This window comes from Emys orbicularis, chromosome 3 (assembly GCF_028017835.1).
Source record: "Emys orbicularis isolate rEmyOrb1 chromosome 3, rEmyOrb1.hap1, whole genome shotgun sequence".
Lineage (NCBI taxonomy): Eukaryota > Metazoa > Chordata > Testudines > Emydidae > Emys > Emys orbicularis.
Genome location: NC_088685.1, coordinates 64,825,543 through 64,850,563, shown reverse-complemented (window position 1 = coordinate 64,850,563; position 25,021 = coordinate 64,825,543). Strand labels below are relative to the sequence as shown.

Here is a 25,021-nt window from a genome sequence, read left to right as displayed (position 1 = left end):
GCGTCCGGGGGGGGGGGGGGGGGCTGCTGTAGCCATGGTGCAGCGGGGCAAGACTGGCAGGGGGGCTCCAGGACACCGCACTCGGCGCGGCGGATCGCACTCGACTCCTGGTCCCGGCCCGGCCCCAGCTTCACCTCCCCGGCCATGCGCCCTTTTCTGCCCCCTCCCATTAAGGCCAGAGTTCACACTTCGAGGTTCTTGCACAATAGCCAATCAGCAGCCCCCCTTGCGCAGCCTCCACAAACCCCCGGCCAATAGGAAGGGCGCCTTCCACTCGCCCCGAAGCCAATCAGGAGCAGGGACTGGCTCTGCACTGTTGATTTGGCAGGACGGGCAGTCAATGGGTAGCTTCATATCCCGCTGCCCGCCCCGCCCATTCCCCGCCTCCCTCCTTGCCCCGTTGCCCTGGAACCCGCTGTAAATATCCCGAGACGGGCGGCGGCCCCTTTAAGCGCAGCGCAGGCCAGGCCCGCCAACCGCCTGGGGGGGTCGGCTTGGGAGGGGATGCGGCGTGGAGCCGGCGGCACTAGGTACCGGGCGGGGGCTGGGCAGAGCCTCGTATGGACCCGGCTTCATTGCAAGGGGCGGGGGCTGGGATTGGGGGGGGGGGCATAGGGGAGGGGCTGGGAGTGTGGAGAGGGAGGGGTCGGCGAATGGGGTGTGGGGGATGGGAAGGGCTGGGAGTGGGGGGGAGGGAGTTTGGATTGGGGATGGAGCTTGAGGGGAAGAGGGAGGGGGTTGGGAGTGGGTGTGGGGAGAGGGCTTGAGGAGAGGGGGCTGGGAGTGGGGAGGAGGGGTAAGGGGGCTTGAGGGGAGGGCGGGGCTTGGGGGTCAAGGCATAACAACCACTTCCTTGTGTTTCAGGTCTGTCTGTCCTTTGCTGTGCCTAGAACTCTTCAGGCCTAGGTCGGCATTTACTGGTCATCAACTGTTTACAGAGGGTCTCCTCACTAATTTTTGTGTCTGGCATTAGTCTTGCAGAGTGTTACTATGAAAACAAAATGCCCCAAAGCCTGTGATCCTCAACTCTGGGTCTAAATTTTAAGAATTCTGTCGTCAGTTTTGTGGTCCAAATATTACCTCTTTATAACTTTTTATAATGTGGAATGCTGAAATGCTTAAATCCACCATTTCATTGTTTTGGGTGGTGGGGAAGGGTGTTTTTGTGTGCAATACCCAAAAAGGCTATTGAGCAATTCCCAGAGTGATACCTATTCCTGTTGACATAATTGACGAGGCTGATACACAGACATGTTTGGCATGAGACCGTGGGAATCCTGAATTATCTTGCCCTTTTTGGGAGGTTTTCTGTGTGAAATCTAAAAGCTGAACCACTAAAATATTATCAGTTCCTTTTTTTTAACTGTTGTAGAAAAATGCATTATGAATGATGGTCCCTGCTTGCTAAAATGAATGCCAAGAGCTCATGTTCTGAACATGAGGATAAAAAAGATTTGGAAAGGAGTCAACAGTTTTACCTCTAACTACTAAAAAGTTCTTGCCTGCCAAAATGAACATTCTTTGAGGAAAAATCTGAAGAACAACTGTGATTTGAGAAATGGGAGAAAGAACAAGGAGCTTGGATTCTGACCATGACAGAACATCGGATGGTGATAAAAATAGCAACTCCTACTATTCAGATGAAGATAATGCATCTCATGCCTCTGACCGATCACTTACACTAAGCTCTCAGTCTACAAGCCATGGGAAAAAAGATCACAAAACAGAGACTTTGAGTAGCCTTGTGCATTACCAAGGTAAGTAGATCACAAAACATGGCACCCTGAAAGAGTCTGCTAGTGTCAGCTGTATTTTAAACTTTGAGGGAAGAAAATATAAATTATTTTATGTTTGGTAAGTGGTCTGTAACTTTTATTTTGATAACTGAAATGAGCCTTTGTCTATAACATTCTGCTAAACTTAATTTTAGATTTTTTTTTTTTCTGACAAGAAATAAAAAGACACGTGAATTCTGCCCTGGTCCCATCCTCTAATTGCAACAGAACTTCAGATCTGCTTATGTTCCAAAAGTTGTCATTGGATTTCTTGAAGCAAACCCTTGTTATACAGTGTATATATAATACTTAAATCCAGGGAAGAATATTTATAATTTCTTAGACAAAATGTCCCAAAGATCTTTGTTATGGATATCTGTTTTACTAGACTTTCCACTGTAGTTATATATAGTGTGTTCTTTCTCAAAAGAAATATTCATATTTCCATCCTTGGAGCTTCAAAAACAAAAGTGCTTTAACTGATTATTCTCCAAAGTTAAAATTCATTCCACTCCCATCTCCCTTACCAACACCCCCCCACCTCAATCCCCTTGTTAAACTGCTTTGCTGACTGGGATTGTGGAGGTAATGGAACTTACTCCCCACTAGGGTGACCAGACAGCAGGTGTGAAAAATCGGGACAGGGGGTCGGGGGTAATAGGAGCCTATATAAGAAAAAGACCCCAAAAATCAGGACTGTCCCTATAAAATTGGGACATCTGATCACCCTACTCCCCACCCAGCAAGAAGTGAGAAGAGAATAGCTCTGCGGCTCATAAGGTGGATAATGACTGAACAGCCTCTATGCTGAGTTTTGGCTGCTTATACTGAGCCATCGCACACAACTTCCAGTTTAAGTTATAATATATCCTGTCTTTCTAAAAGATATACTCTATCTCAACCAGAAGTTATGAGTCTCACAGTTTCTTTGACCCCTCTGGTCTGCTCAAGGAGTGCCCTCTTAAGTCTCAGGACTCTAGCCTTCACGTCTCTCTGGGCAGAGACCTGCATCCCTCTCCCTTCTGACTGGGGTTTTAGGCTGCAACCCCCTGCACTTCACTGTGATTATTCCAGCAGGCCTGACTGGAATCCAGCACCTGTGCTTTGCTTTCTCTCAAAGGGGCTATGGACAGTGTATGCAAGTGGTTGCAAATAATGAAACAACTCTTCCAAAGCAAAGTACTTTTATTTAAGGACAAAAGCAATGCAGAGAAAACACAAAATAAAAGGTCTAAACACATACTTAAGCCTGCCTCAGTCATGTGCAGACCCTTGTCTCTCCAACCTTTCAGTATGGTTTGGACAAAGGTTCATGTCTGTTGATTGGATCAAAATCTCAATTCTCCCTAGCTGTGGTACTTCTTTCAAGTTGTTTACTTGTCCCAGGATTTGTAGTAATCACCCCCACACACACTGATTTTTAGTTCCTTGCTTTCGCAGATAATTTTTTATCAGTGATACAATAGTATCACAAAGATATAGATAACATTCTTAAAGTCAATATAATAGTCCCCAAATATACTGCATGTGGTACAGTGTTTGTCACAATGTGCTTGATGCAGGAATCACTCGGTGAAATTTTGTGACCTTTGTTATGCAAGAGGTCCAACTAGATCATAATGAGGCCTCAAATCAATGAAATGCCATGGATCATGGCCTCAACCCCTCTTTCTTTGTTGACCTATTTGGTGCTGACATGGTGCTCAATTCAGCTGTGCTAAGGAGTGTCAAGTCCCCCTGCCTGTTTGTATGTTAGCTTCGCATGTAGGTCTCTGGGAAACAAAATTGCCATGGGTTTGTTGCAATGTGTTGTGGAGGAAAGAGGGTGGTTGTTCAGGTTTTGTGGCAAAAACTGAATGTATCTGTTGACATGAAGGCATACATGTCAAGTGTCTTTCAGAAATGGCAGGATCACCACACCAACCTTTCGTTCCCAGATTTATACAGATGGTCAAAAGTGCAAAACCATATGTGAGACTCTGGAGTGCTTGATATGGATTGGAAAATAAAATCTATATTGGTAGATTTATCTGAACCCATTAAATAGGTTGAAGCAGGGGGGGTAGCCCTGTGGTATAATTATTACCTAACCCTTTCATAGCTGAATGTAATGTGCCAAATCCTCTCTATATGAAAGGAAAACTGAGTATTGTATATGATCAAGCTATGGAAAACTGAGTATCAGATAGAAATATTATTGGATGAGTGTGTGTGTGTGAAATGCTTAGGGGAAACTAAGAAAAGATTTAAAAGCTGCTGTTTTGTCATAGAATGCTGTCTGTAGAATAGAGGAGATACAGTAAGTGCCAAAAGGAAAATAGAGGAGATAGTGCATGCTCCCTCTTAGCTAATACCTGATTTGTGTACTGTAGTGTGTTTCTGCTGTATACCAGTCTCATGATTCAGAAGCTGCAATGGCAGGTATAGGATGGCATCCAATATGTTGCTTCTAAAGGCTATTCTGCATTAGTTCAGTAATAACTGCATATGTTCAGTTCTCTAAATGACAATTTTTCTATGGGTTATTTGCCTTATGCAGTATGATTATGGTTTGAGCTATGCAAAAAGACCAAAGCTAAGCTTTTATTTATATATATGTGTGTGTGTGTGTGTGTGTGTGTGTGTGTGTGTGTGTGTGTGTGTGTGTATGTATGTATGTATGTATAAATATACTAATTGTATTTTTATATATTAAAATTATATATATACCTACACTAATCCCAAATCACTTTAAAATATTATCTGTATGTTGTATATATGAAACACACATACAAATAATATTTTAAATTAATTGGGATTAGTATCTATTAATACTAAAATGAGGATGCTCCTTGGAAAATAACATGTGACAGAACTAAAATTTATCAGGGAAGAACAAATTTTCATAGGGTTTAGAACTTTGTTTCTAACTGCAGTGAACCCATTGTTGTCATCGTCTTTATAGCAAGTACAGTAGCAGGTTTCCCAGAAATACTATATATGTACTTTTGAATGTATCTAATAAAATTGCAGCATGCTTGCTACAAAACTAGCTGAAGCTCTGGTGATCACCCATTTTAAATGTGTACAGAGATACAGTATTTCTATTTAAAACACTTATAATGAAATCTGAAATTAATGAACAAAAATATAACTACTACAGATGATTACTTTATCATTTCATTCTGATGGTTGCAAGCGGCATAATTGGTTTCAAAGTCAGAGTAAGAAGAAAATCAAAGTATATAACAGCTTTGCAGTGTATCATAAGCATAAATCTCTATCCTGTAGCGATGAAAATGAGAATAAACATTTTTGTGTTTGATTTCTCTAAAGAAAACCACCATGACGTAGGTACTGTAAAAAAATCTCTCAGGCAAGAAGGGCTTTATTTCAAGGAAGATGCCTGCTTAAATAGAAAAAAAAAAATAGCAATGGGCTTTGCTGAGTTCCTTACAGTAAAATCTGCTTTTTTTTAAGCCACTAAGAAACCAGTTTCCAAATATGCACCAGCCAAAAGAGGGAGAAGGTGGGGTTTTCGCTCCCAGAGCCTCAATAGGGATTCTCCTGCAAAAGATATAGATCTTGTTACAAAAAGGGTTCTTTCTGCCAGACTGCTAAAAATCAATGAGCTTCGGAATGAAGTAACTGAACTCCACATCAAACTAGATGAGCTGCAGAAAGAAAACAGGGCACTGAAGAGGCTTCAGTACAGGCAGGAGAAAGCCTTGAATAAGTTTGAAGATACAGAAAATGAAATCTCTCAGCTCCTCGCTCGACATAACAATGAGATTAGAATATTAAGGGAGCGCTTACGAAAATCTCAAGAGAGAGAACGCACAACTGAGAGAAGACTGAAAGAGTCAGAGGATGAACTGTACAGGACAAAAAATTCTTTGCAAAAACTGAAAAAGCTTTCTGAAGATAAGCACTTAGCTGAACGAGATGAACTGGCAAAGAAGCTAGCCTCAGCAGAGAACAGACTGGATGAGAGTGAGAAAAGAATTAAGGTGAGAAGTTTCCTCACCTCCCCCACCCACATTTTTTTAATTTAACAATTTAACAAATTGAGTAGGAATGCTTCTTTCCAGTATGAGCGTCATACATTAACTTGTATTATCCATTTTACAGCAGTAGGGTGAATGGAAAATGGTTTCTATTGCAAATAAGTAATACCACGTAAATTGTTTGTACATGACTATGCACAATCATTTTACAATCTGTGCAGTACACTGTATGTATGTGTTTATTAATAATGTTGATTACTGGTATGTTTTATCTTAGGTGTTTTATATTATAGACTTGGCATTTTTAACCTAGATGCTAATCAATTTAGCAATAACTTCCAGAAAGGTATGCAGCTAATTTAATTTTTCATAATCTAGTTTATGCTGCTTGACTAGGTAGTGTGTATAAGAGGAGGATCCTCTGGGATTTTAGAGGATATTATGCTGAAGTTCTACAAAATACATTATATTTTTAAAACAAATTTTCTTGAAAACTAATACAACTCAGCATCCATGCAATGTTTGGTTATTCTGTATAGGCTGGCTGCGGAGTCAGCCTCAAAGAATTATCATAATTTTGTTCAAAGTTATCTCATGGTATAGATACATGTATAGTAGGTATTTATTTTAGGAATTTTGTGCATAATGTTTGCATCCTAGTCAGCAAAACTATATAGCCATGGGAAAGAAAAAAAAGCCCTTTTTAAGTCAAAACTACTTTATATTGGGCCTGTACCATTATAAGAGTAACTTAAGTGTCTAGCAATTGTGTGTGGTGTTTGTTTTTGTCTGGTATTTATAGTCATATTTGACTGTGTTAAGATGGAGTTAAGGTTGAGTGCCTACATAGGAAATTTAAGGTAAAAAAAATTACAGAGATAGTATAATTATTTAAAAAAAATCCCAAGCATTATAAACCTAGGAAATTCAAGATTTAGGTTAAATTTAAGTGAAATCCAAATATGTCAAGGTATGGAAATGTAGAGTTGGGAACCCAAACAGCATTAGTTCTGCACTGTAATATTACCATACTCTAACCAGATATTTTTCAGTTCTGGGCACCACATTTCAGGAAAGATGTGGACAAATTGGAGAAAGTCCAGAGATAAAAGATCAATACAAATGATTAAACTTGACCTGTGATGGAAGATTGAAAAAACTGGGTTTGTTTAGTCTGGAGAAGAGAAAGGGGGGACATGATAACAGTTTTCAAGTACAGAAAAGGTTGTTACAAGAAGGGAGAAAAATTCTTCTCGTTAATCTCTGAGAATAGGACAAGAAGCAATGGGCTTAAATTGCAGCAAGGGAGGTTTAGGTTGGACATTAGGAAAAACTTCCTAACTGTCAGGGTAGTTAGGCAATTCATTCCAGTGCTTAGGGAGGTTGTGGAATTTCCATCATTAGAGGTTTTTAAGAGCAGGTTAGACAAACACCCAGGGCCGGCTCCAGGGTTTTGGCCGCCCCAAGCAGCCAAAAAAATAAAATAAAAAAGTCGCGATCTGCGGCGGCAATTCGGCTGGAGGTCCTTCGCTCCGAGCAGCAGTGAGGGACCGTCCGCCGAATTACCGCCGAGTAGCTGGACGTGCCGCCCCCCTCCGGAGCGGCCGCCCCAAGCACCTGCTTGCCAGGCTGGTGCCTGGAGCCGGCCCTGCAAACACCTGTCGGGGTGGTCTACATAATACTTAGTTCTGCCTTGAGTGCAGGGGACTGGACAAGATGACCTCTCGAGGTCCCTACCAGTCCGACGATTCTATGGTTTACAATTAAGGCATTTTAGCACTTCTGATCCCATGTGAGATAAAAGTGATTTTTTTTCTTAAAAAGCACTCTGGATATTTTTCTACTTCCTCACAGTGTCGTCATATGCTGTTCATGTTAAACAGCTATCACAAGGACAGGGTCCCCCAAAATTAAACCTTCACTAAAAATGGTTAAAGGAAAGTTGAGAAATCATTGTGAGGATGTCTTCTCCTCCTCCCCCTCCTTATTCTTATCCCAGTTTTTCATGGGGATGTTCTTTTATTTCTAATATGCCAGTTTGAGAGCCCTCTGTTGAGTCACATGGCCTCTGTGTCCAATAGCATACAGAATCCGGGAGGTATTGTGAATGCCCAGTGCCTCCTCAGAGTTATCTCCCTGTATGTAGGTGAGGTGAGGTTGGGCACCAACCAAACCTGGTGTGGCTGGCCCCCCTGGTTAACATCTGGATTTGATCAAGTTGCTGTGGACACAAAGTCAAATGGCCTCTGTACCACACTAGAGGCGGAGTCAGGTTTGACCCTCAACTAGTATTTGTATATATTTTGTTTGTTTATTTTAAAAAGTTGCTGCTTTTTTAAACATTCTATTATCATATGAACTGCAGGATTTGGAGAAAAATCTTGAGCTGAATAACAGCAGTTTCCAGCGACAGTTGCAATCTGAGAAAAAAAAGGTACATGAGGCCCAAGAAGAAAATAAAGCTCTCCAAGAAGAGCTTCAACAACTAAATCAAAAGCTAAAGGTAAAAATCATGTACTGTAATATTAAAATCCAGCCATTTTAAGGCATTTTTAGCTGTGGGAGTACTTTATTATTGAAATATTTCAAGTTTACTTTAATCATTCCTTGCAAAATTAACTTCATTTTTCTCCATATGGGTTCACTCTCTTTTTAAATTTAATCTCCTAAACTCTGATTCTGGAATACCTGTATGAAAGGGAATGTGTTAATGTCAGTCATCCTTATTTATTATTTGCATTAGGTAGGAAAAGGATAGGTCAAATACACAATCAGAAATCCCTGCTAAACTGTAAGCTTACAGAAAACTAAGGACTGGGTTTTTAAAATTATACCTGCAAATAAGTACATGCAATTAATATGCCTAAATTGCATATGCAATTACTGTAGCTGTGCACATAGATTGAGTAATTGCACATGCATACTGGCAATTGGCATGCATTGTTACTTTATCTGCACAAGCAATTACTTGCTCATTTTAGGCGTACAAGTTCTAAAATTAGGCTATAAGAATCATTGTTTTAAAAATCATAATGCATGGTATTATTTAGTACTACCTTAGTCAGTACTTCCTGAAAGAGAAGCTGTCAGTTCAGATTTGGACCAAAATATAGATTGTGTAAAAAAGGTTTCACGAAACCTACGGTTGATAGAAATGTTTCCATGACTTTTAGTTCCACTGGAAGAAGTTGTTTTTAAACCGCTAAACACCATGGGAGGATATAAAAGTGAAACCGATTTAAGTAATGTTAACTGCCCAATCTGAGAGAAATTCAAAGTAACTGGCATGTGCTGTGAAAAGTAAATAGGATTTTTAAAATTTTCATTTTCAGTAATCTAAAGTGCTACCAGTAAAGTTAAATAAACTTGCTAGTTTCAAATAAATGGGTCTTAAGTTGACAGTGTTCCTTCAAAGAAGACTAGGATACCTTGAAAAATACATTCATGATCAGAAGAATCCCAGCACTGTTTATTAACTAAATTCAGTATTCCTGGTTAGGCAACATTTATTTCTATGTTCTTTTTAGTAAGAGCCATGTGAGAAGAATATATCCCTGTATTGTATATGGCTCAAGGCAAAAAAAATGGCATTTTTCTCACAACTGCATCAATTTTAATCTCTGCATTGCTCCAAAGATATTCTTTATGGCTCCAATTCAGCAAGATATTTAAGCACTGAAGTCAAAGGGACTACTCATATACTTACTTGCATAAGCATGTACTAACTATTTTGTTGAAACAGGGCCTATATCCCCAAGGCTGACCATCACACAAATTATGGTACAGTAACTCCTCACTTAAAGTCATCCCGATTAACGTTGTTACGTTGCTGATCAATTAGAGAACATGCTCGTTTAAAGTTGTGCAATGCTCCCTTATAATGTTGTTTGGCAGCTGCCTGCTTTGTCCACTGCTTGCAGAAAGAGCAGCCCGTTGGCGCTAGCTGGTGGGGACTTGGAACCAGGGTGGACCAACAGCCCCCCATCAGCTCCCCGTTCCTCTAAGTTCCCTGTGCGGCAGCCACCCAGCAGGCTATCAATTGCCGGCAGTTCAGGTGTCCCTCCCCCCACTGCCATGTGCTGCTCCTGCCCTCTGCCTTGGAGCTGCTCTCGGGAGCCTCCTGCTTGCTGTGCCGGGGGGGGGGGGATATCAGGGTGTCCCTCTCCCCCCTGCTCCTGCCCCCTGCTTACCCCATTTCCATAGAGCGGGGGGGGGATGGACACGACAGGGCTCAGGACGGAGGGAGCGTGCTGGCAGCAGCTGCTGTCTCTACTTCCTGGCCTACTTAAAAAGGCAATCTACCTAGAGTGGTTCAGCGTACTTAAAGGGGTAATGCGCATCGCTCTCTCTCACACACAGGGTGTGTGTCTGTCTCTGTCTGCCATGTTGTCTCCCCTCCCTCCATTCGTGCTGCTTTGTAGAGTATGAGGCTACATTAACAACAATGTGTTAACCCTTGAGGGCTCAGCCGAGTTCTAGTTCATCATTTAGCAGTAAGGCAGTCCCTGGGAAATATCCCACCCTCTGACTTCACCACCTCAACCAAGCTTCACAATCATCATTGCTGTGTACAGTATTAAATTGTTTGTTTAAAACGTTGTGTGTGTGTGTGTGTGTGTGTGTATAGATAGATAGATAGATAGAAAAAATATAGTCTTTTGTCTGGTGAAAAAAAATTCCCTGGAACCTAACCCCCCCCATTTACATTAATTCTTATGGGGAAATTGGATTCGCTTAACATCGTTTCGCTTAAAGCCGCATTTTTCAGGAACATAACTACAAAGTTAAGCGAGGAGTTACTGTACTTGCATTTTCCATGTCCTCTGCTGTGTTCTCTTTCTGAACAATACACCCAGGGCCAATTCTGACAATGCTGCCAAAGCTGTAATATAGCGGATCCTGCTTGTCAGAGTTACTGCCTGGTCCACTAGCAGGTAGTAATGCTAATGTTATTATTTTTTTTTTTTACTAGTATAATACAGGAAAATTAACATGGTAGGCACATGCATCTATAATTTAGATTTCTAAAATTGTAAGCACCTTTGTATGAAAATTTTGATCTTCAGTTTTATCTTAGCTAAGTTCAAAGATACAATACTAAATGTGAGAGAGTATTTTGGCAATCAGCTGATTTTTGAGAGGGGAGGAAACCATGTACTAGAAATGTGATTTAAAGAATTGAACATTCTCTTTAAACATTGTGCTGAATAATCAAGGACCTTATTCAATGAAGACTGAACAAAATATATATAATTTTCCTTTAAACTACATAGTTGCTTAGCCTTGCCACAATTTATTTAAATGGCTGTTAAATATAAGTTGATGTAACTTTATTAATTTAACTCTACTGTCTCTACCTCATTCATTATCAGGAAAAAGAGAGAGAACTTGATGCAAAAAATATATATGCTAACCGTATGTTGAAGCCATCACCTAAAAAAGACACAGATGTTACACAAAGAAAAAAAGGTAATTTTAAAAAAATGATATAAACAGAAAAGCTACTACCAAATAGACTCTATTATTTTTTCAGTGTTCAAGCCATTAAGTGTTTGTTTCATTTTGACCCTTCCAGGTCCTGTCCCAGGCTGTGGAGTTCTTCACTCTCTGTAAAACACAGCAGTCAAAACAACCAATGACATGCATTGTAATTTTTATTTGACTGTCCCCCTAATAATAGTACAATGAAGCCACCATACCCCAACAAAACAACTAGGGCTGTCTGCTCTCAATTCAGCAGTTTACATTTATCCCAAATGTTCATGGGGGGAGGGGGAAAGGGCTTTGTTTAGAAATAGTTTGCTATTAAATCACAACTAGTAATCAAGCAGGTAGCTTGATTATAACTAGACCCATTGGAAATATGCACCATTGTCATTCCACATGACTGTCTGGATTTAGGGGTTTCTCTGGATTTTTCCTAATTCCAGTTTGTAGAGCAGAATTTAAGTATGCATTGAAAAAAGTAGTATAGTCCATCTGACTGAAGATAATTTTTCAAATGCAAATCAGTGTACTGATATCTTCCTGAATCTGCAGGCAGACTGAAAACTTGTTTTACTTGTGTATATAGGGCCAGATCCACTCATACTGAATCAGTAAGATTACTCACCAGGAGTAAGGCAAGCAGTCTTTTCTGTGGCATTTTAAGCAGGCTTTGATGTCAATACTTTAAACTATTTCATGGCTGATCCCTTTAATGGAAATATCCTGCTGTTATGCATCATCCAGTGTACTTGGGTTAATTTGAAAGGTCATTCCACAGAGACAAGGTTGCAAGTCTCAAAAATGCTAGCAATAGACTATCCTATAATATTAAAGTTGGTCTTTTTGTTTCTCTAGAAGGATCACCTGTGAAGGAGGGGAAATAGACAAAATTTAGACCATTGGCAGATTGTGGGGGGAAAGTATCCAAGGGGTATATTTTTAGACAATTTAGTAGATTTAAATAACGCACTATGTGGATATATTAAAAATATCTTCAGACTTTTTCAAACACTTCCCCAGAATCTCGGGAAAGCTCCTTAGAATTTGGCAATATTTCCCACAGGTTCCCATTGGCCCTAATTATGAAGTACACCTCTACCCTGATATAACACGAATTCAGATATAACACGGTAAAGCAGTGCTCGGAGGGGGGGGGGGAGCGGGGCTGCGCACTCCAGCGGATCAAAGCAAGTTCAATATAACGCGGTTTCACCTATAACGCAGTAAGATTTTTTGGCTCCCGAAGACAGCGTTATATAGGGGTAGCGGTGTACTTTGACTTTAAGATACTTTCAGAAACATGTAACGCTTTGTTTTGTGTGGATTTATTTTTTGTCCTTTCAAGTAATTGTTTTTGCTCCAAAATTTCATCAAAATGGATATAGAATTTTCTTTCTTTCTTTTTTTCTTAAATAGAGATCAGCCACAATTTAAAAAAAAAAAAAAAAAAAACCTGCTGATCCTCACTAGATCAGGATGCTTTTATGTATTCTTCTAAGTTATAGGAATACTATTAACTCCTAGGTATAAATTCATGAGAAGCAAAGATGACAATTTTTTTTTTTTAATTTTGGGGTTCTTTTTATTTGGGAATATTCTGAATTACACACACAAAAAATGTGACTTGCTTTGTTTTTGTATATATTTATTACAGCCACTAGCCAGAATACTAAAAAAGGAATCCAGACTACAAAAGGAGTACAGACTAGTGGGTACTTCTCACCAATAGAATTTCCTCCACCACCAGAGTTTGTTTCTGTTTATGTAACAGATCAGAAAGAAGAGGAGACACTTCTCAGAATGGTGAGTTATTTTATAGTTCCAAATAATCCACCTAAGAAGCTAAATTTCCTAAGGACTAATTTATATTTTAGGAAAGACATCCTCATATCTTAGGAAAATGATTAGGCTCTCAGATAGACCAAATTACGGTTTTACATGACCCTGTTTAAATTTCACATTCCTCTGAATCCTGTTGACTATCATTAACTTGCTCTGCTTCTTTTATTACCTTTTATCATTTCACTGTAATCCCTACTGATTTGACATTTTGGTTTCTTTCTCCTTCTCTATTTCTAGTCTAGATATTTGAGCAGTCTCTTGTTCTCAGTATTTTTGCTGAGCCTTAATTATGGTTTACTTTTAACTTATTCATAGATTCATAGATTCTAGGACTGGAAGGGACCTCGAGAGGTCATCGAGTCCAGTCCCCTGCCCCTGCCCTCTACCATCCCTGATAGACATTTATCTAACCTACTCTTAAATATCTCCAGAGATGGAGATTCCACAACCTCCCTAGACAGTTTATTCCAGTGTTTAACCACCCTGACAGTTAGGAACTTTTTCCTAATGTCCAACCTAAACCTCCCTTGCTGCAGTTTAAGCCCATTGCTTCTTGTTCTATCCTTAGAGGCTAAGGTGAACAAGTTTTCTCCCTCCCCCTTATGACACCCTTTTAGATACCTGAAAACTGCTATCATGTCCCCTCTCAGTCTTCTCTTTTCCAAACTAAACAAACCCAATTCTTTCAGCCTTCCTTCATAGGTCATGTTCTCAAGACCTTTAATCATTCTTGTTGCTCTTCTCTGGACCCTCTCCAATTTCTCCACATCTTTCTTGAAATGCGGTGCCCAGAACTGGACACAATACTCCAGTTGAGGCCTAACCAGCGCAGAGTAGAGCGGAAGAATGACTTCTCGTGTCTTGCTCACAACACACCTGTTAATACATCCCAGAATCATGTTTGCTTTTTTTGCAACAGCATCACACTGTTGACTCATATTTAGCTTGTGGTCCACTATAACCCCTAGATCCCTTTCTGCCGTACTCCTTCCTAGACAGTCTCTTCCCATTCCGTATGTGTGAAACTGATTGTTCCTTCCTAAGTGGAGCACTTTGCATTTGTCTTTGTTAAACTTCATCCTGTTTAACTCAGACCATTTCTCCAATTTGTCCAGATCATTTTGAATTATGACCCTGTCCTCCAAAGCAGTTGCAATCCCTCCCAGTTTAGTATCATCCGCAAACTTAATAAGCGTACTTTCTATGCCAATATCTAAGTCGTTAATGAAGATATTGAACAGAGCCGGTCCCAAAACAGACCCCTGCGGAACCCCACTTGTTATGCCTTTCCAGCAGGATTGGGAACCATTAATAACAACTCTCTGAGTACGGTTATCCAGCCAGTTATGCACCCACCTTATAGTAGCCCCATCTAAATTGTATTTGCCTAGTTTATCGATAAGAATATCATGCGAGACCATATCAAATGCCTTACTAAAGTCTAGGTATACCACATCCACAGCTTCTCCCTTATCCACAAGGATCGTTATCCTATCAAAGAAAGCTATCAGATTGGTTTGACACGATTTGTTCTTTACAAATCCATGCTGGCTATTCCTTATCACCTTACCACCTTCCAAGTGTTTGCAGCTGATTTCCTTAATTACTTGCTCCATTATCTTCCCTGGCACAGAAGTTAAACTAACTGGTCTGTAGTTTCCTGGGTTGTTTTTATTTCCCTTTTTATAGGTGGGCACTATATTTGCCCATTTCCAGTCTTCTGGAATCTCTCCCGTCTCCCATGATTTTCCAAAGATAATAGCTAGAGGCTCAGATACCTCCTCTATTAGCTCCTTGAGTATTCTAGGATGCATTTCATCAGGCCCTAGTGACTTGCAGGCATCTAACTTTTCTAAGTGATTTTTAACTTGTTATTTTTTTATTTTATCTGCTAAACCTACCCCCTTCCCATTAGCATTCACTAGGTTAGGCATTCCTTCAGACTTCTCGGTGAAGACCGAAACAAAGAAGTCATTAAGCATCTCTGCCATTTCCAAGTTTCCTGTTACTGTTTCTCCCTCTTCACTGAGCAATGGGCCCACCCTGTCTTTGGTCTTCCTCTTGCTTCTAATGTATTGATAAAAAGTCTTCTTGTTTCCCTTTATTCCCGTAGCTAATTTGAGCTCATTTTGTGCCTTTGCCTTTCTAATCTTGCCCCTGCATTCCTGTGTTGTTTGCCTCTATTCATCCTTTGTAATCTGTCCTAGTTTCCATTTTTTATGTGACTCCTTTTTATTTTTTAGATCATGCAAGATCTCGTGGTTAAGCCAAGGTGGTCTTTTGCCACATTTTCTATCTTTCCTAACCAGTGGAATAGCTTGCTTTTGGGCCCTTAATAGTGTTCCTTTGAAAAACTGCCAACTCTCCTCAGTCGTTTTTCCCCTCAGTCTTGATTCCCATGGGACCTTACCTATCAGCTCTCTGAGCTTACCAAAATCCGCCTTCCTGAAATCCATTGTCTCTATTTTGCTGTACTCCCTTCTACCCTTCCTTAGAATTTCAAACTCTATGATTTCATGATCACTTTCACCCAAGCTGCCTTCTACTTTCAAATTCTCAACGAGTTCCTCCCTATTTGTTAAAATCAAGTCTAGAACAGCTTCCCCCAGTAGCTTTTTCAGCCTTCTGAAATAAAAAGTTGTCTGCAATGCAGTCCAAGAATTTGTTGGATAGTCTGTGCCCCGCTGTGTTATTTTCCCAACATATATTTGGATAGTTGAAGTCCCCCATCACTACCAAATCTTGGGCTTTGGATGATTTTGTTAGTTGTTTAAAAAAAGCCTCATCCACCTCTTCCACCTGGTTAGGTGGCCTGTAGTAGACTCCTAGCATGACATCACCCTTGTTTTTTACCCCTTTTAGCCTAACCCAGAGACTCTCAACACTTCCGTCTCCTATGTCCATCTCCACCTCAGTCCAAGTGTGTACATTTTTAATATATAAGGCAACACCTCCTCCCTTTTCCCCCTGTCTATCCTTCCTGAGCAAGCTGTACCCATCCACACCAACATTCCAATCATGTGTATTATCCCACCAAGTTTCAGTGATGCCAACAATGTCATAGTTGTATTTATTTATTAGCACTTCCAGTTCTTCCTGCTTATTACCCATACTTCTCGCATTTGTATATAGGCATCTAAGATACTGGTTTGCCCTGACCCTCCTTTCTCTCTGCCATTATAGCCCACGCTCCCTCTTGTTTCCGACCCATCTCCCAGGTCTCCATGTTCCCCACTTACCTGTGGGCTTTGCTCACCTGTCCCCGTCGAACCTAGTTTAAAGCCCTCCTCACTAGGTTAGCCAGTCTGTGTCCAAATAGGTCTTTCCCCTCCTCGAAAGGTGAACGTCATCTCTGCTTAGCAGTCCTTCCTCAAATAGCATCCCATGGTCAAGGAAGCCAAAGCCCTCCTGGCGACACCATCTTCGCAGCCAGGCATTCACCTCCATGATGCATCTGTCTCCGCCCGGGCCCCTACCTTTGACAGGAAGAATCGAAGAGAATACCACCTGCGCTCCAAACTCCTTCACCCGTACTCCCAGAGCCCTGTAGTCACTCTTGATCCGCTCAGTGTCACACCTCACAGTATCATTTGTGCCCACATGGATGAGTAGCATGGGGTAGTAGTCAGAGGGCTGGATAATCCTCGACAATTCCATCGTAACATTTCAGATACGGGCCCCCAGCAGGCAGCATACCTCCCGAGATGAAATGTCAGGGCGACAGATGGGCGCCTCCGTCCCCCTCAGCAGAGAGTCTCCGACCACCACTACCCTACATTTCCTATTCACAGTGGTGGCAGCAGACCTCCCAGCCTTAGGGGTACGAGGCTTCTCCTCCTTTACTGTAGGGGGTGATTCCTTCTCTCCTGTATCAAGAAGAGCATAACGGTTACCTATTACCATGGCGGGAGGGTTCGGAGCAGGGGTGGAGCACTGCCTGCTGCCAGAAGTAACCAGCTGCCAGTGTCCACCCTGAGCCATCTCCTCCTCCACCAATGGTGTATCAGCAGTCCTGTGTACTGGGACAGCTACCTCAGCTGTCTCCACATGGACACTGTCCAGGAATTGCTCGTGGATTCGGATGCTCCTCAACCTAGCCACCTTCTCCTGTAGCTCTCCCACCTGCTGCCTGAGAGATTCCACCAGCAGGCACCTTTCACATTGGATGGTCCCCCCAGCCTGGATATCAGTAAGTGGAAATTGCAAGTTACAGTCTCTGCAAAACCACACCAGGATCTGGGTAGAAGCATCCATGCTCAGGTGCTCTGTCTGGCTACAGGCGCAGGTGGAGGAGACAGAAGCAGTGCTGGCACAGGTGTTGCGGGTCTTCCTAACCATCGTAAGCCTCCCTCTGTCAAACTCCCTCTCAAACTCCCCTGTCTGCAGCCCCCTGTCCGCTGAAAGGGTTGTTTAAGCAAGAAGTTTTGAGTGTAGTTGGTTTATAGGTTTTAAGGGGAATAAAGGGAAAACAGATAGAACCGGCAAGGGACCCTCGCCCCCTTCCCAAACTCCCTTGCGAAACTCCCTGTTAGCAGCCCCTGTTCGCAAAAGCTCCCTGGTTACTTGTGCGCTGCTTTATAAAGCCCTGGCCTGGCCTCTATGAATGCCCCGCTCACTGATTAAGGCTCAGCCAATTACCAGAGGCTTCTAGCTTTCAGACCTTCCTTTGAAGCTCACATCTTCCAACTGCCAGCCACAGCACACGGTCCTTCAAACAAACAGACTGACAAACACAAGCTCAGCACACAGCAAGTAACCCCCAAACACAAACAAACACACACTACAGATAGTCACTTACCCCAAGGGTGCTGTATTGCTTCTCCTTCACCTGGAGAACTCCCTTGTGAAACTCCCTGTTAGCAGCCCCTGGTCGCAAAAACTTCCAGCCTTCTTCCACAATCATGGATTTTAGTGCTTTGTCCCATTGCACTAGTGTCCAAATCCTGCTCCCCTATGTAAAGCGTGAAATATTTCTGTTATCTTTATCCCAATGTTTTTTGCTGTTAACATCTTCATTATAAAATAGTATCTCACTGATTTTTAATACTTTTGAGCCATAAGACCAAAATTCAAGTGAAGTGTAAGGTGATATTAGTTCACCTCCTTAGATCTACTTGCACTCACTGTACAAATGTTTAAAGGGTATGAGAATTGTAACTTCTGTACAGAGGAGCTGCAAGAAGGTGTACGTTAAGTAAGGTAGAGACTACCAAGTCTGCTGTAAATTCAATAGCTGTAGAATCATGGAATACATTGGACTTTTCTTAAAAGTGAAATATCCACAAGGATCTCCTGTTTGTTTCCCTCCCTACATTGGTAATATTTTCTTTCTAATTGTGGGAAAACTAAGCTTAAAAAAAAGTGTAACTTTTAGCTTAGGAAGCATTGAGATTCATGGTCATTCTGATCTCTGCCCGAAGGAAATTCCATATTTGGAAAGCCTTGTTTCCTCATTCACAGGTTTTTATCCTTGTGGTTGACCATTCTGTTAGTTCAGAAGAAAGTAATGATTTAGGAAGTCATGATGTCAGAAAGAGAAGTGGTTCCCTAAAGTTGCTTGGATCAATTTCAAGGAGGAGTTTTGATTACCAGGACTGAAATCTTGAATATGTCTCTCTGTACAGCTGCGAATCAGTTCAGCAGGTAGAGCATTAGGGTGGTGCTCTTGGGAGGCCTGTGTTGCTGTTTTCTATAACAGCTGAAGCTTTTTCAGGGTTTGCAGTTTGATTCCTAGGTCTTCAGTTCTAAAATCTTCTTCTCCGTTATCTATAATCTTTGGTGCATGAGTCCTTTAAAATGTAGTAGATTTGGGTGATCTGCCTTGGCCAGGGGTTGGCAACCTTCGGCACGTGGCCCATCAGGATAATCCGCTGGCAGGCCGCGATATGTTTTGTTTACGTTGACCGTCTGTAGGCACTGCCCCCGCAGCTCCCAGTGGCCAGGGTTCGCCGTTCCCGGCCAATGGACCAGGACTTCATTGTGCTAGGCACTATACAAACACAGAACAAATACATTTTAGTATGAAGCATTACAGGATGCAGTTTCTATTAAAGATGCCATACAAAATCAAGTTGATGATTTGCAAGTACCTAAGACCATGTTAGGTCTGATAAATGTTTTAGGGCCATTTCCCCAGCTGAGGTAAACTGGAGTGGCTTCATTGAAGTCCTTAATATCATTCCGATTCAGAAGACTTTGTGTTTAACAATAAACAAAAAAAGCTGTTGCAGAAATTTTCTATCACACTTTCTTTTATCAATTTACATCAGGAACAGGAAACTAAGAAAAAAGAATGGAAAGAACAAGCAGAGCATCTAAGTCAAGAACGGAACAGGGAGAGAGAGGAGAAAATGAAACATGACCAAGAACTGCAGGCTTTAGAGGAGAAAGCCCAGAAACTATGTGATGGTAAGAAAACTGTGGCTACTGCCAAGCTGGAAAATCTAGACAAAACAAAATACCAATCAAATGAGGCCTATAACACTTCTCTTGAAAACAACAAATTGATTCTGGAAAAGGAAAACCACTAAAAAGAATAAATGATTTAACATGAACAAGGTCAAAACAAAATATTAAGGGATACAAAGTTACCTCCTTCCTGTGCCCTGCTGTTACTGCCCCAAGACAAGGCTTCAAAGCCAAATACCAACTGTGGAGAACCACAGCTGAAAAAAATATCCATGAAAAAAGTCAATGGACAGTTTGCACCGACTGAGAATCTGCCCTTTGGTGTCTTGGGGTAAAATAGTCCTAATATTAGCACTCTCGTCCACCTTACTGTAAAAATAAGATTTTTTTTCCCTAGCATTCCTCACTGAAATTCAGCTGCCTACTTCTCCTTCATAGTGGAGATGCTATGCCATATATAGATGAAAAATATTAACTGTTGCAGTTTGTTTTCATAAGCTTGGTATAAAGTACAGTACAAGTACAAATTGTTGTCAGTGCTGTCACCACCTAGGTCCATGTCCCAGCTCTTCAGAGAGCATTCCTGATCGGGGGGGATCCATTCTGTACACATGTATCAGGTTGTTCTTGTTCAAATCTGAACCTACCTTAAAACTTTATATTCAGACAGGAAAATTATTTTTTGAATGGGTAAATATTCAGAAAATCGCCTTTTTGTGTGTGCATGCAACTTTGTGTGTACAATCACTTGGCCACAAACTCTTGAATCCATTGTGTATGCAGTTCATATGTGGAAGGACCTGATTTTCACCTCCTTACACCTCATGTAGCCATTTATACCTGTGAAAAGTGGTGTGTGCTGTTTTTGCAAATAATCATTTATGTTCACTTGATGGTGCACAGAAAGCTTGTGCAGAGGTCTTTTCAACACACACTATGGCCTGCAGACACACAAGTGAAGAAGAGGTAATATTTTAAATTGCTCCCTACTGTAGGAAAACTTAAAAACAAACCATTGAAAATTATTACTCATTTTGTATTTCGTTATCCAGTTGGCTTTGCAGTAGCACTTCATAAAACAAGTGTATTCCAAAGTTGTCTTGAAGTCAGTGATGTTGACAGAGAAATATAAAGCACACTGTCAATCAGAGTTATTAAAATCAATGATGTTATATTCATCTCTGTTCAAACACAGGGCAAGGATAAAATCAGTAGAATATGAAACTACTAAAAGAGATGAATAATGCAACTACACTACAAAATTGGCAGTGTTGTTTTAAGTTAGGATAGAAGATTTAGCCTGTGTCTAATTGTAACTATGTTTATGAAAAATGACTTCTTTAAAAAATAAACCAGTGCTAGTTGCAAGAATTGTAAAAGCTCTGTTTTTGTATATGACTTAAAAAAATAAAAATTCCTTTAAATATTAGAAAATGTCAAATAACTTTTTAAAAAATTCCATGCAGAGTGGAAAAAAGAAGCATTTGACAGAAGGAAAAAAGAAAATAACTTTTTATTGGCTAAAGAAGAAGAGGCAAGAATTGAGTCAGAAATATATAAAATTGAAAATGAGACACACAACACTGAAAAACTAGAAGACCGACAAAAAAAAGAGTTGCTGCTGGCTAAAATGTATAAAATTGACAGAGAAACTCAAAACACTATTAGTATGAAACTTGCTTCGCAAGCACACCTCACAGATACAGAATCAAAATCTGACTCCCTAGAGAAAAATGAGAAAACGTACCAGTTCTTAGAGACCACAGATAAATTGTTTAATGGATTTCCAGTATATGACAGCCATGATGTTACTACAAAAGCAGAAGGACAGAAGCGGCAAAATGTTAGAACCACAGATTCAAGTAATGATTTGACATTTGGTAGTTACGTACCTTCCTTTGGGAAAGGATCCGGGAGGCCAAGTTGGCTTAATCAAAAAAGTATTGTCTTAGAAGAAAATACTAAAGAAAATACAGATTTCAATACTAAGAAAGAGAAAAAGTCTAATTTAATGGAGCAACTTTTTGGAACTAGTGCCAACACCATCGCTCCACCTAAAAGCAGTGACTCAAGTCCTTTGGAAGCTGACTATGATTCCGGCAGTGCTCTTCCTCCAGGCAAAAGCAATAAAGTTAAAGTTAAAGATGATGATTTTTTTTTCAGTGAAGGAAGAAATTTTAACCCAAATAGGCACCGTTTACAGCACACAACAAGCAGGCCAGCAGTTAAGGCTGTTGATTCTTTCGAAGATGAAATTGAAGAAGTAATCCTGTGATGACCACCTTTCATATAACTTGTGTGTGAAAATGCTATCCAAATATTTTAATACAGTATTTATTATATACAGATTTGTAAAGTTTCAGATATTAAAAAGCCTTATGAAGGGATGATTTCAATAGATAAATATATGTCTAGAGGAAATATACACTGCACATTCAGATAGACCGGTCTGGCCTACTCTAACCAGTCTGGCTCCTTGTGCAGTTATATTTTTTTAATGTATCTTTCCTAATACAGTCCATGAAGATAAAGAGTTGCAGTGATTATTTTTTATATACCACAGCCAATAATCTCGAGGGAATTTCCTGACAGATTCCCATATAATGCAACTGAGTTTGGATATTTGCTCACTTCTTCATTCAGGAGGTGATACTATTTCTACCCTACTCATTTTCCAGTCTACTCTTTGTATGTGCATTTGCCACTATCAAATCTGTGCAACTGCCAGGGCAAATTGGTGGTATTCCAAAAGGCTACCACTAATGCTCTTCCATGGATTTGGATGGGAGGGAAAGTAGTTGGGGAACACTTATACCTGCTTTTCTAGAGCCAAACATGACCTGCGTCACTTTTCTCACTAGTCTCTGCCTGTGGCAGTGGAAAGGTCCCATGATACTTTCCACACCCTTGTCTCCTGCCAGGCTGTGCAATGTCATCATTCCACTGGGCTGTTCAAACACTTCAAAGCAGATTCAATGCAGTTAATGCAGGTCCTATATATAGCTGCTGGGTTTTGGTTGTTTGTTTGCTTTCCCCAATTGGATTAAAAATAATAGAGATAATGAGGGGAGGAAGGATAATTCAGCCTACAGTTTGGAAGGCCATGAGTTCTGGCCCCATCAACCTTTTTGTTATAAGCTAGCTTTGCATGGCACATTTAAATACTATTCTGGGAAAACCTATGCCATAGTCACACCTCTCCTAATTGAAGTGGGTTTGGACTCCCCACTGAAAATAAAACACATGAACTGCTGAGAATTTAAATAATGAGTTAAGAGGAAGTTAATCAGTATATTTTAAAATAATTTCCAGAAATATTGCAAAATCTGACTATCTCCAAGTCATACAAAAAAATTTTTTTAAATTGAGATGAGAACAGTGCGCATTGCTAAATATAACCTACCCAAATATTTGTGTGAGATGGCAGAAAGGTATTGAAACTGATAGCATGGATTTATAGAATTTGAGGTTGAGTGATTGCAGAATCTGAGAAGGTGCTCTGACATATTGGGACAAATGTGCTATAAATGAGATCCGGAATGCCTTAAATATAGAAGATTCTTATAATTTGGAGTTGTTGCTTGTTCTCCCTTCACAGAAACATGTTGCCTACTGCCTATTAGAGAACTGATGCTGGAGAAACCCATAGAAGTTCTCAGTTAGTTAGCCCATTGCCTCTCCCTCTCTCCTTCCTAATTAAATAATTCCAGTTGGGTTTACAATGTGATTTAGCCCTGTGTTGTATGTACTAGTACAGTATATACTTGTTTTATCTTCTAGGCCAGACCCCTGCTGTTGATCTAGTTTCCATGTAAAAAAAAATTATAATTGGACGGAAATAATTTCTTGAAAATTATAAATGTTCAGAACTGCTAATGGGTCATCTTGTGAGTTTGTATACTTGGCTTTGTGTTTTTTCTTAATTTTTTTTTCAACTCTAGTAATGGACTCTGTAGTTTGATGCATAAAGCATAGTACTGTACTGTTCACAGGGAGCTTTATTATTTAATGTAAAATGCATAGAAATATAAGCACAGGAGTTGGCTAATGGTGCAATGTGCTGTTATGCGAGAGAGCCTGCATTCGGGAGCAACCACTGGACTCCCACATCAGCCAGCTGACTTAGGAAAATGGTGTGGAATATGGTGTTTTATCTGAAGGCAGCTAGTAGTGTGTTACCCTTGATGTGGAGTACCTCCCTTTGGCTATTGACATCTGCTGTCAGTGATACATTCAGAGTGCCTCCTTGTGATGTTAGGGGAAGGCACATGTAATTTCATCTTTATGAAAAGGAACATGTAGTAAGCAGGGAACGACAGGCCGTCACCTAGAATAAAGGAATAGGTGAAAAGAGAATGTAAAAGGCACTCATGCTATAGTGAGTCACAGAAGACCCTACATAGAAAACAAGTATCTCAGGATCAGCAGCTTTTTTCACATCTTAACAGAATTTCTTGTCATGCAAGAAGTTGTTTGGTCCCAGATATATCAGGCTAGAATAGATCTCTAATTGTGTCAGACTTGTGCTCAGCATAGCTGAGGAGAGAGGGAGACAAAGGTGGCTTTAAGCCACCTTTATGCTTCCCTCGTCCTCTTGGCAGCCAGGGCCTAGTCTGGCTGCAGAGCTACTCTAAATTTAGTTAGTTTTGTAAGAGCCCCAAGGGACTGCTACGCTGCCCCGGGATCACAGGAGCACAGTGTGCTCTGGTCATCCTGTCTCCCTCAACCATGCTCCTGGTACGCCCCCTTCCCAAGGGGAGCCAGGAGGGTGTATCGGAGAGTCAGCTATGCTGTCTCAGCACCAGGCTAGCATTCTTCATGCCAGTGGAACTCTGACCTGCCCATTCAGAATAACTTCACACCCCTTTTTCAATATTGCAGCAACACAAAGGACTGTAACATGGGCCAGAATCTGGCCTGTTATCCCCAGCTGTGCATACATAGGGCTGTTGATTTATAATCTTCAATTCCAGCTGCCATACATAATTTTGGAGAGAACAACATTTCTTCATGAATGTCTCCAACCAAACACTTACAAAAGGTCCATGATGGATGATGAGCACATCTGCCAGCTTCTTGTGGCATGCTCAGAGGGCTGATGGAGAGGGCCATGCTCAGATGCCTGGACCCTCCTACCATGAAAAAGCAGCTTTTAACATTTTTAGTGCAAGAATAATTAATTAGTATGTGTTCGTTTAACACAAAGCAAAGAGGATTTTATAATTGAGATGTTAAATTAACATGCCATAGAGATAATCATTTTTAATGTTTATAAAGAGATGCTGTAGTACTGTTCTCGTATGTATTAATTCCAGTTATATTTATTATGTAATGTCAGTTGCTTTTGTAACTTCTGATTCATTTTCTGTATAAAAATTCCAATCATAACAATGTTGATTTTTAACAAAATGGTTTTTATTAAAGAATTTGATTAAAGTTTTTGTATGGAGATCACCTTTAGCAAACCAGTTTTTTTGACTTGTGATTTTCACGAATCCTTACACTGATTTTCTTTGTAGCAAA

At 40.6% G+C, this 25,021-nt stretch overlaps 1 protein-coding gene and 1 long non-coding RNA gene across 3 annotated transcripts in view; one reads left to right on the top strand and one right to left on the bottom strand.

Moving 5' to 3' along the window:
- LOC135876850 (uncharacterized) overlaps positions 1-25,021 on the bottom strand; it is a 1,011,314-nt gene that overhangs the window by 137,285 nt on the left and 849,008 nt on the right. The window lies entirely within an intron of this gene.
- Positions 1,559-21,773, top strand: LCA5 (lebercilin LCA5). The gene is made up of 7 exons (XM_065402091.1): positions 1,559-1,757; positions 5,235-5,764; positions 8,127-8,264; positions 11,134-11,230; positions 12,903-13,051; positions 19,360-19,498; positions 20,965-21,773. Exons 1-7 carry the CDS (start codon positions 1,559-1,561, stop codon positions 21,771-21,773), a joined length of 2,061 nt encoding a protein of 686 aa, XP_065258163.1.

What these genes read in the sequence shown, in the direction of transcription:
- LCA5 (XM_065402091.1), top strand. Translation starts at nt 1,559, where the DNA reads ATGGGAGAAAGAACAAGGAGCTTGGATTCTGACCATGACAGAACATCG. An exon ending in TGTTACACAAAGAAAAAAAG is followed by an intron (nt 11,231 to 12,902) that starts GTAATTTTAAAA and finishes TATTTATTACAG; the next exon opens with CCACTAGCCAGAATACTAAA. An exon ending in AGGAGACACTTCTCAGAATG is followed by an intron (nt 13,052 to 19,359) that starts GTGAGTTATTTT and finishes AATTTACATCAG; the next exon opens with GAACAGGAAACTAAGAAAAA.